This window comes from Leuresthes tenuis, unplaced genomic scaffold (genome assembly GCF_036924035.1).
Source record: "Leuresthes tenuis unplaced genomic scaffold, fLeuTen1.0.hap1 SCAF_22, whole genome shotgun sequence".
NCBI classification, from domain to species: domain Eukaryota; kingdom Metazoa; phylum Chordata; class Actinopteri; order Atheriniformes; family Atherinopsidae; genus Leuresthes; species Leuresthes tenuis.
Window position 1 is genome coordinate 18,228,348 of NW_027325376.1, and position 16,319 is coordinate 18,244,666.

General features: G+C 39.7%; 1 protein-coding gene across 5 annotated transcripts in view; it reads right to left on the minus strand.

Annotated features, from left to right (window-relative positions):
• sorcs2 (sortilin-related VPS10 domain containing receptor 2) overlaps window positions 1–15,286 on the minus strand; it is a 295,718-nt gene extending 280,432 nt beyond the window's left edge. For 4 of the 5 annotated variants that reach the window (XM_072376956.1, XM_072376957.1, XM_072376954.1 and 1 more), the window contains exon 1: window positions 14,825–15,274. In XM_072376956.1, coding sequence (XP_072233057.1) covers window positions 14,825–15,172 — 348 coding nt within the window. In that variant the 5' untranslated portion in view covers window positions 15,173–15,274. Of the gene's footprint in view, window positions 1–14,824 lie in introns of all 5 variants that reach the window. The other variant, XM_072376958.1, reaches the window with a different exon arrangement.
• Window positions 15,287–16,319: the final 1,033 nt, after the last annotated feature.

The following is a 16,319-nucleotide window of genomic DNA, read 5'->3' on the forward strand; positions in this document are numbered from 1 at the left end:
AAAAATAAACAAATAAATAAAAAAACATCTGATGAAAATGGTAACAAGTTTATAAACTTTGTTTTTAATCTGAGGCTTTAAAAGTTAAAAAGTTAAAGTTAAAGTAGATGAAACATGTTGCATTGTTTCTTTATAAAAGAATTAAGAACAAGTACTAAGACGTTTAAGCTTATTAGCTATACTATTGAATGGTGTTAAGTATACACGTGCAAGTGCATCAGGCTGAAAAAGTTTTGACTACTTCTGCCACTGCCAATACCAAAAATACCAAAAAAATTTAGGTTAAGAAAGACTTAAAAACAAAGCAACACATACTTTGCCTGTATCCCCCCAAAACCCCTCAATCCTCCCTGTTCTCAGAACCCCAGAACTACGTTTCTGGGGCTCTGAGAACAGTTCAGATGGAATCTATCTATTAATCTGTTCCTATAGTTTACTTAAATCTGTATCTGGGCTCTAGCTTACATGACACACAGTGTGCATTTCTCCACCTGTGTGTGATACACTTTCAGAGGGATCTAAAGATTGCTCAAGAAGAGAATATTATGGTGCAGCCAGCTGGAGCGTTGTCTTATTCTGTGAGGCTCTGTTATGAATGTTTCTCCAATCACTCCCAAAAACGTTTTTGACTTTTTTGGCCACATTTCTTAGCTCTATTTTAAGTTTCATGGTTTTAGTAGCAAAGTCACATGGATGTGAAATTGTTAGAACTGTCACCTTACTGTAAGAAGTCTCTAGGTTCATACCTAATAGGGTGTTCCTGTGCAGAATGTATATCTTCTATCTCCGTGTGAGTGCTCCAGCTTCCTTCCACGAGCTTACGATATGAATTCTAGGTTGAATTGTGATTCTAAATCAAGTGCAAGTTTAAGTAGATAATGCGTCAATGGTCATCTGATGGGCTGATGGCCTGCTCAGCTGTGTGAACCATCTGAATGCAGCTTGTGAAGTCCTTAATTGGAAAAAAATGATAATAATCAACTCTTTCTTAAGGTGAGTAAAAGCTGAACCTATAATCCCATTTCAATTGATTCTAGGAGAAAAAGCTATCCACATCTAGGTTAGTAGTTGCGATGGCAGAGAGCTGGACTTTGGAAAAATCCTTCAAGAAAAACAGCCCAATGTTGCATTTCTGATAAGTGTCAGTTCAAAGATATTAAGTTTGATTTGCAAAAAGATTGTCAGTGTGTTCAACAAGATCACCAAGAGACACTTATTAAAAAGCATATGCCGACTCAGCAACAAACTTATTTATGCAGAAATTATAAGAAAAAGCCTTTAAACTGTCTTCCAGCTTAGCTGCTTGGCAGAATATTTTTACAAAGCAGTCAACTGTCCACAAATCAACAAAAGTTAGCTGCATGCTGTCAAAGCTTTCTCTGATGATGAACTTTTGAATGAAGATGTAACAGAGGCAAACAGCCAAGTGTTCATTGGGGGGCCCTTTAACTACTATGTCAATAACCATGTCATTAACCATGTCAATATGGCACTCTGGGGATAAACAACAAAACAAAACATTTCAATTTTACTTCTGTAAGCAAAAGGATCATTTTGATTTATCTGTTCTTTTTTTAGACATTTTCTATAACCAGCCAACAAGGTCTCTTGGCAAAATGTGAAATAGTCACATATATGTACTCACTTTTTATGTTTTCACAGTAGTACAGTCCCATATTGACTGTTGCACCACACTTAATCGATGAACAAGGCTGTATTTGGAGATAAGAGGTGTTGGTGGGTGGCGCAACACAAAAAAGTGTGAGAGTCAAGGTCAAATCTCATCACTAGAACCTTTAAGTGACTATTTATTTAAATGGCATTTTTTTCCCATTCAGTCGCTGTTTTCTTGCACTTTCACAGTCTGTTTTATAAATAAGAGACCAGTTGGTTGAGATTTAGTGTTAAAAGCAAGATGGTTAAGATTAGGAATTAAAAATTACATGGCTATGGTTAGGTATAAAAAACTAAATGGTTAAAGTTAGGGAAACATCTTGGCTTGCATTAAAACAGACAATGTAATTATGTACTGCATTAAAACACGCTTTTTGTGGATCACTGGCTGCGGAGTCCTACCCGTTACCTGAACACACAAAACATGCTCCATCAACCAGATTGAAATTACCTGCAGATTTCATCTTCATTAGCATGAATAAATAGTTTTCTGTAAGATGGCTTTTCACATCTTTCACACGAGACTGGGATTAATGGCACACTCTCACATTCAAATCCTTAACCTCCATATTAAGCATTGCATTACCACCAGTTTAGTTTGCATTAAAGTTTACTTTTAGAATCCCGCTATCCAACTGTCACACCGCTTTATAGTTTATTTTTATTCTGCAGAATGTGGAAATCACCTGACGCCTCTGCTGCGACAAGCTGCACTCCAAACTGTAATTGAATTTGTCACTGCTTTGCATCTTTATTCTCTCTCACAGGCACACATCAATCAAGCAAAAGCAAACCACATAGAGAGGGCGAGAAACACAGAGGGAAAGAGCACGATGGAAGTAACAGTCTGGGAGCCAGAGTGTGAAACACTGCTGCCGACTTCAGTTCACAATGCAGAGCCCCGTCTTTTTCATGTAAAACAAATGCTGCTCCTCACAAGGCATTTGTTGAAAACCTCCAAAGAAATATGGAGAGTTGAGAGTCTTTTTTCCCTTTTCCACCTACACACACTCGCCACCAGTGCCACATCTCCGCTAATATAATAGTGTGCTAATTGTCATCAACATGAGTCACAGCCAGCAAACCCACTATTCTTTTTCTTAAATAACTGGTAGGCTTTATGTGTGTCATCAGATGGTAATTCACATTATACCACTTCTTGTCTTTAGTGTGCGCGCATGTGTAGGTCTGGTTGGTAGAGCATGCAAGCACATCATTCCTAGTGGAACTTGGGTGGCAGAGATAACTTTGAACCTCAGACAAGGCTGAGTTGAAGTCTGGGCTTGACACACTTTAGGATAGCTACACCTTCTATAAACAAAAGGGAAAAAAACATGGTCCCCTAAGCCAGTAAGAGGAGGCTACTTTGGCTTTCAACCTTCATTTCTTTCTGAGGAATGAATATATGTATTTATTATGCTGGGATGGATTCATGTACATTCTTCATGGGCATTTTAGAGAATCCTAAAGTCCACATATGGAAAATAAGGCAAATGAATACCTTTTAGTCATTTTAAAGCATCCAAGGCTTTGATAGGAAATCAATGCCTTCACCAAAGAACGCGATGGATGACTCTTTTTTTGTAAATGTGAAGAGAAAAGAAAGTGTTCAAAATCAAATTAACTTACTGCTAATTAACTCCATTCACTTCACAGATAGTGTGACAGAGAATTAGCTAACAGCAGCATGGGGCATTGCTTTGTAGAGGCTTCAGAATAGGAAGAAAAATCGCTCTTGTTGTCAGAATAAATGATGTTTAGGACAAAGGAAGCATTGTCTGAATGGAATGACTAATTAAAGAGGTGCAAGAATTAACACTGCCCGGTGGTAAATGTTAAACAGTACCAGTCAAAAGTTTGGACACCCCCATTCATTGGGGAAGGTGTTAAGACTTTTGATTTGTACAAATCTTCAAAAAAACTCTATCAGTAACCATGGCGAGAATTTAAAAATGTCCATCCACACGTGTCCATCACCTATGATCAAAGGCTGTGGATGGGCACCGAAAATAATATGATCCAGAAAATAAGCGGCCTAAATTAGCTTCCTCCAAAGGGTGCCTGTGCCTAGCTCACCCTAAGGCATGTGCTGAGGATTCTAATCATTCAGGAGGGGCTCAGTAGAATTGCTTCTCCTTTGCATAAAAAGTAACTAGTGGAGTTGATTGAGGCATGTCTGGTCAGGTTGCCCTCCGAATGCCCCCCCAGGGGATGTTTTTTGGACATGCTCCAATGGGAGGAAGCCTAAGGGAAGACCAAGGGCTCGCTCAGGAGATTATTAAGTCTCAGCTGGCTTGTGAACACTTTGGTGTCTCCCCAAAAGATCTGGAGGAGGTGGCTGAGTGGAGGAAGGTTTGGGGTTCTCTGTTCAGGCTCTCGTCCTTGCAACTGAGTCCTAGACGAGTGATAAGCAGACAAGAAAATAGATGGATGGAAAAATGGATGTTCCAGATAAAATAATGAAAACAGACGATTCCATTTTATTCCATCGGTTTAAATTTTTCACTGTTGGAATCTAAAGATATGAAAGATTACACCCTCTGAGATTATAATGAAGGGGAAGATCGAGCTAAAGAACACAGTTCAAAGTCTTTATGTGTCACTGTGAAGGTGAAATAATGGACAAACTCTGCTGTGCCGCATTGTATAACTCTCTGTGGGGCTCTATAGGGTCAGCATTCCCACTGTTCTCACACACACATCTCAAACACACATAGCACATGCACACCGTCCAAGATGAATTACTCCAACGTTAAAAGTAGTTGAATCAAATTCTTGTAATCTTACATTTTATTTTCAATAAAGGTTTAGCTAATTAACTGAAATAGTCACACTTCAAAAGATTATGTGGAATAAAAGATATAATTTTGATCTATATGCTGAAGTCATCAGTATATAGATCAAACTGTAAATCATGTTTATTGGAGCTACGAGGTGATAGGAATAGATAGATGTATTCTCACCCAAATCCTCATGTTGGCTCAAGAGAAAACATCAGAGTGAATATATACCATAAGTTGAACATTTTATGTTTATTCCATCTTGGATCTGAAAGCTACAATTACAGATGTCCATCAATGGTGATACAGATTAGCTGTCACAACTTTCTTTAAGAAATCATCCTCATGGAACTGTTAATCTACTGACTTTTTTCTCAGGCAAATTAATGACTTAATACAACATGAGAAATCGCCCAGAAACACGTTTCATTTACATTTTTAATAACGAGGAGATGAACTGACAATCTCGCTATGACTGGCATGTGCTACATTTAAAATATGCAGAATGTGGGAGAAGTGTGAGGAAAGGGGGCCACTCTGAATTCAGTACAGGAACCAAACCACTGGAAGACCCCAACAGGATTCCAATGTGGGTTGCCAGGGCAACACGGGCTGGAACTTTCAACCATGACAGCTGAACTACAGAAGACGCTGAGGAGAGCACAAAACAATGAGAATGAAGAAGGGGGAAAAAAGCCTCTCTATTTACAGAGACAAAACTGAGAAAACAATGAATGCATGCTGGGTGTATTTCCCCCCCATGACAAAGGAATGAAAGTTTGGAGAATGTCTGAGATGTTCAAGCAGCTGACGGCTTTGTGCTGCAGCTTGCCAAGTACTTGTTTTGGCTGCCGCTAGGTAACCAGTAACCCTCTTCTATCTCTCTCTCAGACACACACACACACACACACATATTAAGTAACTTTGAGAGCTTAGGAGTCTTTAAGAGTTTCTAGCTGCAAAGCACTTGTAAGAGAACCTGAGTACGAAAAGAGAAGAAAAATTATAGTTCTTTAGCAATAGGTGCATATGTCTCATACATCAACACCAATGCAGGAACAAACAGACAATAATCTCTGACTCCTGTTGCCAGCAGCCTCATAACAATCTGTAAGACAAACATGTTGTGCTGTTTTTATTTGGCTGCCAGTATCTACCAGGCATAACTAGACAGGAAAACCGCAGCAGCTCTTTGTACTTTCCCAAGGTCTTGCTAGCAAGGCACCCATGGCATCAAAGCGACAAATGCTACCTACCTCCAAGGAGTGAAGAGCGTACCTGTGCCAACTCTGAGCTGATACTAAGAAGAAGGCCTTGGATGAAGATCTTGTCGACGGACGAGCTCAATCATTTACTGTGCGTCAAGGTTTCAGGCATTTCACTTGCTATTGTTAGCATCAGCTCCGCCAGCAGATGGAATGCATACATACACATACTTTAATTCGAAGTCAGTACTAACAGCATCCAAATATGCCACTTTACACCAGCATTGCTGTGTAGATGTGGCTACATCTGATGAAACAAGCCAATTATATTTCTCACTGACATTGGTGTGTTTTACCCTCGCTTTGATTTAGCTTAGCAAAAAAGTTGGCCAAAATAGTGAAATCTAGTGGTCTCGGGAAGAGAGTTGTAAAAGGAGAAAGAAAAATAAAAAGAAAAACCCAGAATTGTGCTTCTAATCATCACAGATCGATAGATTAGGCTGGATGACTAACCCTGATGAACTCCCTCCACTCAGGTTCTTGCACATTGTTAACTACATTTCTGCACTGACTGGATAAACTTGATGTGAGGTTAAAATCTCAAATCCCCAGAAACTCACGGGCAGTTTTGCAGAAACTGAATAAGGATATGCTGATTAACCAGCTGTTGTGTCAAAATCTGACTCCCTGCTAAATTTGATGCCCCGTTTTTAACCCAAAGCAGACACTTCCAAATACATTGAGTTGTATGTTAAGTTCATAGAGTCATGGGCAGAGAGAGTCATATTTTTATTGGTTCCTATGCTGACAAAAGATTTGCTGTAAGCTTGCAACTTGTAATTGCAAGCGTTCTGTTTTGTTGAGAAGTATGGGATTGAGACATTGTTTTAGAGTCTGGTCCTTCAGTATTTACATAAAACAGGATCCTGGAGGCTCATATTCAGGGGTGATGTCTACAAAGAACTAGTGTAATCCTTACAATATACTGCCCAAACAAACTCTACTATCCAAAATACAACACGTGAGACGTCTCTATAAAAATAATGTTGATGATGATTTAGCCTTTACAAATACTTTCTTTTAAAATTCAGTGCATGTTTTTGGGTGGTGCCTTATTCTAACCTGGAAAATATGCATTTCATTGAAATGACACAGACACACACAGCAATGTATCATTCAAATCTTCATGCAGGGCAAGCATCTTTCATCCGTGACAGGAAGCCAGGAGCCATTTGACAATGTTGTGGAGACACCCCGACACGTCGTGTTTAGATATGTGGTGATGGCAGTGTAGATTGGCCAGTCTGTTTTGGTGAAGCTGTTCTTGGGAATTTGGGGACGGTGTATGAGTCACATTAAAAAGAAGCAGAAGGGAACCGAGCAAAACAGTTTGTTGATACAGTGTGGGTTTTGGAGACTCTCTTCAAGCCGAATGAACAAGGGCAGACAAGATAATGACAAGACAGTCTCCTCTCACATGTGCAAACAATTTTCCTGTGCAGAACAACCGGGGGCCAAACGAACATTGTTCAGTAGGTGAAGCATGAACAAATACCTCTCACATTAAGTCAAGATGGTGTGTGCACGTGCGTGCATGTGTGACTACAGGGCGTGGCAGGCTATATGTGTGTGCGCACCTGCGTGAGCCATGATTCAGAAGGCAAAGAAAGACACGCACCTTATTATAAAACATTATGTTTCTCTCTAAAATGATCCATTTAAATTCAACCAATGTCATGTTTAGATTAGCTGTATCCTGCAGGCTGATAATCCTTGGATCCGATTGGTTAAAATGAGGTGTGCAATCTGAAAGCAGAGAGTGCACACTATGGGGATGGTGGGAGGGAGGGCTGATTAAGGGTTGAAGGTGATATGAAAGGTAAAATATAACAGCCGTAATGAACATTGATGTTGATGCCATGTATAAAGAAATTTGTGAAAAAAGCAAGGTGAAATTGGGTATTATATGATGAATATCCACACAGCTGAGATAGAGGCAGGTGAGGAAGACGGGGATAATTGCCATGTCCTAAACTTTGTGTCAAAAATTTAAAAGAGCGAGAAAAAAGGCAGCTAAGACCCAGCTGTGCCCCTGATGGACTGCCTAATGAGTGCCACAGTACATAGAGTAAAGTGGATAAATCCCTGCACTTCATGCATAACCACAGCACATCATATTAACACAAACACACACTTAATATCACATTCTCTAAGCCCAAACATGTAAGCTAAACATATTCAGGTAATTTCTGTCTTCTTTTTTCTTCGGTTGTACTTCATCCTCTTGTACTTGTGCCATTTTCACCCATGTGCTGGAGTCCTAAAATATACAAGTAATGTTCCAGAGCAGTTGCACGTGGGAATGCCAATGTCTCGCATCATTCGTTCCAGACTTCTTTTGGTATTTTCCACTTAGTCCTCTAGAAATATTTCCAGAACATCAGTGGGTGACACAGTGTGCAAACATATCAGCAAATGTTCCGGAGCATTCACTGCCTGTATGTCAGTGAGCATGTGTGCGTGCTGCTAAGAGTTGCTCCTTCTTTCGCATTTCCTCTGTAAAGTAAAGTCACTTCTTAAAAATCTATCGCTGAGACAACACGATTGCTCAGTTTGACAATCGTCTGTAGCTCCATCCATCGACCCTTCTGACCTCCAAATTCAGACTTTCTTGCTTCTAAAATTCAATACAACAGTTGTTTTGAGAGTATTTTGCAAACCGCAGTGTCACTGTGATCCTTTGTTTTTTTTTGTATTTTGGGTATTTTTGTGTCCCAAAGCAAGAAAGAAAACATGTCTGACGATGAAACTGGATTTAATTTAATCTAATTAATTTGAAAATTTATTTAATTTTATTTTAGTTCTAATCAGAGTTTATCTAAATGAGATTGTAAATGGGAAAATCTTTAAATCTTTAAAATGAAGTCGTGCTCTGCAACACAATTTCAAACTGATCTAGTTTTTTATTTTTTAGACAGAAATTAAATAGAGTTCAGTCGATATTGATTGAAACACGTGTATTAATACAAGCAGATAGTAATAAAGCATAAGAGCTCTGTCTGAACCCAACACAGGCAAAATAGTGTTGATCCACTTCGAGAAACATTTGATGCCACAGGTTTACTCCGAGTCTGCAGTCTCCACATCCATCTCTAGCAACTCTCCTGAGAGGCAACAATTTTATTACATCTGCTCCATGCTCCGCACATCCTTGCTGCTGATTATTTATGTATATGTATGATGCTGAAAGGACTCGAAATTATAAAACAGCACAGCACAGAGAGTGAGCTCTCATCATCGCACATGAATCTTAAAACCAACATGAAAATCAAAGCACAGCAGCCTTAGCCATATATCAGGCTGTTTCCCAGACAGCTATAAAAAAGTGATGTGATTTTATAGTATATATGAAGATTTATGATTTATACAGTCAGTGCTTCCCCCATTCTTTTACTTATTTCCACCCAGGAGGGCTCTTAAACCAGGAAGTGGCAGAAATTACCCACAATTCCCCTATGGGGGACGAGGGTGGGCCGAGAGTTTGGACTGTCAGCACCCCTTTTGGCGCTCATTAATCATTTAGACTACTGTGGGACAAGCCACCAGGCGCACACACACAGACACACACATTTGCTCTTCTTTTTTAAATAGGTGTGGTCACAATGGCAATTTTTAAGCTGTCTTTCTCAGAAAAAAAAAATTTGATTTGCACACAGTAGAGAAACCCCATTATATGCCGAGGGTGGTTTCCAGATGCGCACATCAGGGACACACATGCTGTTCATCACTATAGTGCGGAGACAGAAATAGATGGAAGACGAACAGAGCTCAGGGTTCCCCAGGGCTAGTCAACAACTCAGAGAAAGGAGAGACAAGCACAAAAAGAGTCTTTTCAATAGTGGGAGTTTCCCTCTACTCAGAAAGCTGGTCAGTCATGTTATACAGCCTCATCATTGGCAGGACATCCTCCTGGACTCATTTATACATTATATAATGCATGCCTATTAATGGCTGAAATAATTGTTTTACTTCACAATGTTCTAAATTCCTTAAATGCTTTTAAACATGAGACATGCTTTGTATTTTATAAGACAGAGTGTGCAGACTTTTTATGTGATGTACTGAGACGTGCTGGTGATGTAACAAATGGTGTGGTTCACTCATCATGGTGTCTTTTTTTTCACATCACCACTAGCATTACCTAAGAGAGAGATGCTTTAAAACAGTGCCTTTAAACGCTCCTGATTCCACACATTCACTTCGGTTTTAGTAAAGACTCCCACAAATCAAGATCATGTCCACTTTAGAGAGAAATTTAAACTGGGAGAACGTGTTACATCCTGCCCTGAAGTTCAGTCTTTATTATGAGAATCATCGTCTGACAAAACAACTTTTCAACAAGCTTGAAGTTTGCTCATTTAAGTGCATGTTTTGGGAGGCGTAGACATTTATCAGACCAACAGAAAGCTGCTGTTTGTTGTATTATGGGAAATGTAGCAAATCTTATCTTGGTATCTGGTGCTTCAACTTTGACCATTTTCTTTGACCAGTCTCAGCCCAATCGTCAAGCAAACAATATGTACATTTGTGAGCCAAAAGGTTCCTGGTGTGTCCAGCACTACGAGACATGGTGACATTTCTTAATGAAGGTTATATACGTTGTATATTTAACGCTAAACCATGTTGCTTTTTCTTAACCATTAAGCAACATGGATTTAGTGTGTTTCTTAGCAGGAAAAAAAAGTTAGGAAAATCTCTCACAGCTGATGTGTTATGGCTATCTGCCTCCCCGCTTTTCCCCGAGTAAGTGGCCATTAGCTGGTTAAGAAAGTTGAATTTAAGTACTTTCATGTAGCTCTAATGACTTAGTGAAAACATGCACATCTGGACACATGGAATCTGCGTTTATTGAAGTTCACCGCTGGATATCCCTGTTACAATGCTATTATCTCCGGATTGCAGACCATGACGGATAACGGATAGTGTTAAGATATAACTACAGACAGTAAAGTGACAGTTACAAAAAGTTTTAACATGAGATACAGATCAACATGCAATCACCTATACCTACAGCATACCGTGTTTCTGGCTGTAAACGGGTATTTCACTCATCCAGACATTTTCACCCTATGACTTCTATACCATCTGTATCTATAAGTATTGTTGTCATAAATCAGCCTTCATTTCTCACTTTTTCAAGAAAAATGCAACTCTGAGTGTTTTGAATAGCAATAGACGAACACAAGCAGGGAGCAAAAACTAAATATGAAAAAAATCTAAAGAATGACCACAATGATGAAAGCAATTAACAGTAAATAGTAATGAAATATTGATTTAAAAATAGCAATAAAACATTTAAAAAATGCAAAAATTGGCTTAAAAACTATAAAAGACCAAAAATAGCATATTATAACACAAATTAGTGCACAAAATTTCAGTGAGTGTAAAAAGATACATTTTAAGCCTCGTCTTTGTTCATAACCAGACCAAGTCAAAGTCATACAAACAAGTCTGTTTCTGCTATTCTTTGAAACAAACAAAATCCTCCTGTTACCATTAGTTGCAAAAATTCACAACAGGAAACAGACAAAGAAAAGTAAAATGGACACAAAAAAACATGTAAGGCAGTTTTCCATTTAAAACAGAAACTATTTTCGTAGTAATGATAAATGTTTTAGTTATTGTTGTTAAAAGAAATTAAAGCACGGAGAAGTGCCCAAGCCCATATAATGACCACTCACTTTCACCCATCTGAGTTTTTTCTTTGAAAACCATTGTTAACTTTTTTGAGGAAGACCAAACTTCTACTTTTCTTTTCTTCATGCTCTTGCATCTTACACACTCATGCATAAGCAAACTGTCTCTGCTCCTGAAATAAACCTACAAAGGTTGCCAGGGGGGAAAGCTCTATTATGCCGTAATCTATCAATTGGCCGATCAAGGCTTGCCAAAGTAAAGTGACTGTCGCTGCTACAGGGACGGTGGAAAGTACACATGTAGCTGTTTTGAATAACAGAACTTTTACTCTAAAACTCTGTGAGCTATTTACTCGGTTGAAGCACTTTGTGGTGTAGGCAGTGGAAGCTGGCCAAATCGCATCACAAGCAACAATTAGCCTGAGTCACAGTGAGAAAGACAGGTTTTCAGAAAAACCTACATACTTAGGTGGTCTGTAATATTTATGTTTGACTATCCATTTTCAAGACAGATGTGACAGCAGATGCCCTCTAAGGAGTTGATCCTTTCAACAGAGATTTACATTTGGAAACTCAAAGACTCAGAAATGATATAATGAATCAGGAAGGGAAGGGGAGCTTCATTTTTACCTTCCATCAATCTGTACGCTGCTCATAAATGTCAGCCAATGTGAAATTTAATGGTACCATTTGTCTGTGTTTATTAGGCTGGGATGAACTCAGTCCCGTCGACCTTTCAGTGTACATACCCACACCACGTTAATTGAGCATAAGTCAGCGGCGATCCAGTGTTAGGCAGTGCCTGAGCACAAGGATCCCTGCGGACTCATCGCCTTGATTAGAAAAAAAGAGGAGAGCCTTAAGTCCAGAGGGAGAATGCAGATTTTTTTATTACTCTAACGCCCAGTCTTAAATGTCAAAGTATTAGCTCCACGAGTTATTTTTGAGTAGTGGTACCACGTCATTAAAAAATTACTTTGGGCTGTTTGTTTGGATCCAATTTTCTAACTAAAACTTGAGCTGAAATTAAAGCTCTTAAGCATTAGCTTTGACTAATTCTATCATCTCCTAGACGAGTGTTCTACATTTAGTGTGAGACTTTTAATTTGTGACCTGTATTGGTGAGAACTGAAAAAGGTAGTGCTTCCAATGCCCACATCGACAGACAATGAGATAATCTTGTTAGATGTTGCTCTGAATAGATTTCTTGAGCTTTTTTCAAAAAGTTTAATCTGCAAGGAGTTAGTGCTAACGTTAGCAGGCTTTGCTCTATAAGGCTAGTGTCCATGTCGCCTACTTCTTAGCATATGATGGAGCTTCCCACCACCATGTCCAGAGATACTGCTCATTTCTTTGTTACTGCATTAGATTTGCAATCGATGATTAGCATTCTGCATGCAGCTATTTGCTCTTTTCCCAATTTTTAAGCTCTGCCAGCCCATGTATAGACAACATTGTACATCTCCACACTTGTTCAAATGTGGTGATGTCCAAGAGGCTTCTGCAGCACAAACACTTTCGTGCTGGAAATTTCTGCTTCTCGACTTGTTCTGAACACCATTTTCTGAAAGTTATTGTACATTTCATACTCTCTTTCCACTCCCACTTCCTTACTTTTCTGCTGCGTTCTCACCTGTGACTCGTTAAGGTTAGGTTACATGGCTATGTCTACATGTTACAAAATACATGATTAGACAGTTGTAAAAGTCAACGTAAAAGTCATGGTTACGGTTTACTATTTTTATAGTGACATACACTCCTTGAATGTAGCCCGACAGAAAACAACAACCTGGGAATACAATTGACAAATGTTTATAATACACATTTTCTGGTGAGACTGGGCCAATATTTAACAGCACATATTCCCTGCAAGAACTAAATACTGCACAGTCAGAGCATTTAAAATGAATGAAATCTAACCAACAATTTGTGGAGATTAGTAAAAATCAAAAGATGTGAAAAGATAATAAACAAGCAATGATAATGGCATGTTTTTGTCAGTCGAACTTGCTTATGGAATATGCCCATTTAGAGAATGAGGGCTCAAACACCGTTTCCATGTACATACCAATACAATGTTAAGCTGTGTGTTGTATGAAATAATTCATACATAACTATGTATGTTTCAGCATTTAGGACTCATTTGCATTTAAATCAGTTTGTCCAATTCTATTCTCCTAATTTTCAACTGATTGAACTTCTCTAGATTTAAAATCAGCATGCAGAATGCCAGTGGCAGCTTTAAATTCTCTTTTGCTTCCGTCAAAAAGCGTGTAAGATCTTATCTGCAAATGTCACATTATTTACCAGCCAATTTGTTATTAAAATCCAGTTCATCTGCTTCATCGTCACATTATTTTCTCTTTCGTGAAATCTCTTTTGTGCCAAGGCTGCCTGTGGCCACTGCCAGTAAAACAGCAATGTGTCACACCAATGGTTGCATGGACAAAAAAGGCTCTGATTGCAAGTGATGTCCCCACCAGACACCATCACTCAAACCTCCCCCCACCCCGAGTCTGCCTATATCCATCCACAAAGACTGCTCTTGTTCACATATTGTAGATGCTCTCATTTGACAGGATCCATGGATATAATCACTTTAATTTCCATACAGAAACCTTTTTTATACTTAATGGTGTTTCAATGACAACATCATCACAGGGGTAAATGAGTTCAGCAGACGTGGACAACATGTGCTATTCCTGTCTCTGCTGACATCACTGTACATCGGTGGGACCCCTGTAGAACATGTGTCTGAAATCTGCTTCACTGCTTCTATTTTGGAAACTGCATCCTATTCTCGTTGAGGCCAAATTGCGTTTCAAACCACACATAAAACAAAGTAATATAAAAATCCATGGATAGAAAAAAAAAGAAGCTCTATCAAGATTTCAGTACTGAACTTTGGGGTCTGTAGACTGGCTCGTGCGCTCACACACCTGCTGGACTCCATCTGAATGTTACAGAACACAGTATGAGGGAATTAATAGTAGTTTCGGGTCACAGATTGGAAAGTTAAAGGGTTCTACCAATAAAATGACTCTTAATATTGCTCTAATTTAATAGAATGGAAGTTCAAATAACCCCAGATGTCAAACCGAACTCTGCGCTGTGTGCACAAACAATAACATGGTCGTGACCCTGGGCCACCACGTGATTGTAATTGAAGTCTGGTGTGGTGTTTCAGTTTGGCCCTGACGTGACAGCTTTTTTTTTTTCAACAAAAGCCCACAGCCCTTTGACATCCACCGCGCGCCCAAGTGGAACACCTGGATGCGTAAAAAGCAGCACGGTTCCTCCCCCCCTGCGCAGCAGCGTGCGTCTGCAACAACCCACAGCGATAGATGATAGACTGTGGAAGGTGACAAAGGGAGAAGTGGTGAGGATGGTGCACGAGCCAGTGGATCGTGACGGGACAGGAGAGGAGATGAGAGAGTGGAAGAAAGGAGGAGGGAGATAGGCTACTTACGCTGCTGTTCTCTCCTGTCCAGTGGACCATCGCCTGGTTGTGGGTCGCATCCCCTTTCAGCACGAACGAGCTGCTGAGCAGGGACATTTGTTTATCCCAGGACAAAGCTCTCCTGAGGCGGGGTGAGCTCCCCGCGATGATCGCTTCCTCGTCCGCCTGCAAGCCCGGCGGGGAGCCTATTCCTCCGCCGCCCATGTTAGACGTACCATCCTCCCCGGCGCGCCGGTTTAAAGCCCCGCTGTTACAGCGCACGGGTCCCGGCAGTGCCACCCAGGCCGAGGCGGTCAACAGAAAGATGCAGAGTTGCGCAGCAGTGGAGACCGGTTCTTCGAGGCGCAGAGGTGCCATGCTTTGCGCCGTAGTAGCGCCTGTACCGCGGAGACTGATGGAGATACTGCTGATGCTTGTGGACGATAGATAGGTGTATACTGTAAGCCGAGAGAGAGAGAGAGAGAGACAGAGAGAGAGAGAGAGAGAGAGAGAGAGAGAGAGAGAGAGAGAGAGAGAGAGAGGGTGAGGGTGGGATGAGAGGGAACTGAAACGAAGGCAGACAGTGTGAACAACGTACGCGTCTCTGTGCCAAGCGGGATCCACAGGACGGCGCAGCGGTGCCATCTGCTGTCCTGCAGCTGCAGCTTCCGCACACTCATCTCCGACAACTCAATCCATCTTCATGAGGAGCCACCCCATGAGGAATTCAGAGATACATACTACATGTTGTGTCTGCCACATTTTTACTTATAATTCGTGAAACGTGCACAGAAGCAGGCTGGCAGTATTTCTCGGTTTGAAAGCCCTTAGCAAAAAGTAGTCCACTTGAAGTTCATTTTATTAAGTATAAGTGTAAGTGTAAGTATAAGTATAAGTATAAGTATAAGTATAAGTATAAGTATAAGTATAAGTATAAGTATAGCAAGTATACTACGGACCATGAACTTGTAGTGTACTAGAAAGTATTCTAAAGTTCTTCGGACTAAATTGGAACATTTTAAGTTTACAAAAGTACACTTTCAAGTATACAATAAGTACACTCATCTATATACTTCTAGTGTACTAGGTATATACTTCCTGTCCATATTTTAGTTTATTGAAGTATACTTTAAGTATACATTTATGAAATTAGAATGACTAAAACTAAAGAAATACTATACTATACTTTTCATTATAAGCCAAGTATACTTCACTATACTATTCTTGAGTATATCTAATATAGTATATAAAAAGTAAACTTCAAGTATACTGCCTCAGTTTTAGAATAAAATAGTATAAAATAAGTATACTTGGATAAACTAGTTTTTGCTAAGGGAGAAAATGGATTTTCAAAACATTGCGAGAAATCCACAGTTCATATTCTCACAACACTGAAATGTTTTCTTTTCAAGTAATCCAACACAGAACAAAGTAATCAGCTTAATATGCTGAACGTCACTTTGTTGATGCAAATGGAGACTGTCTACAGGAGAAACTCGGGTCCCGTGTCACTTAGTGTTAAAGA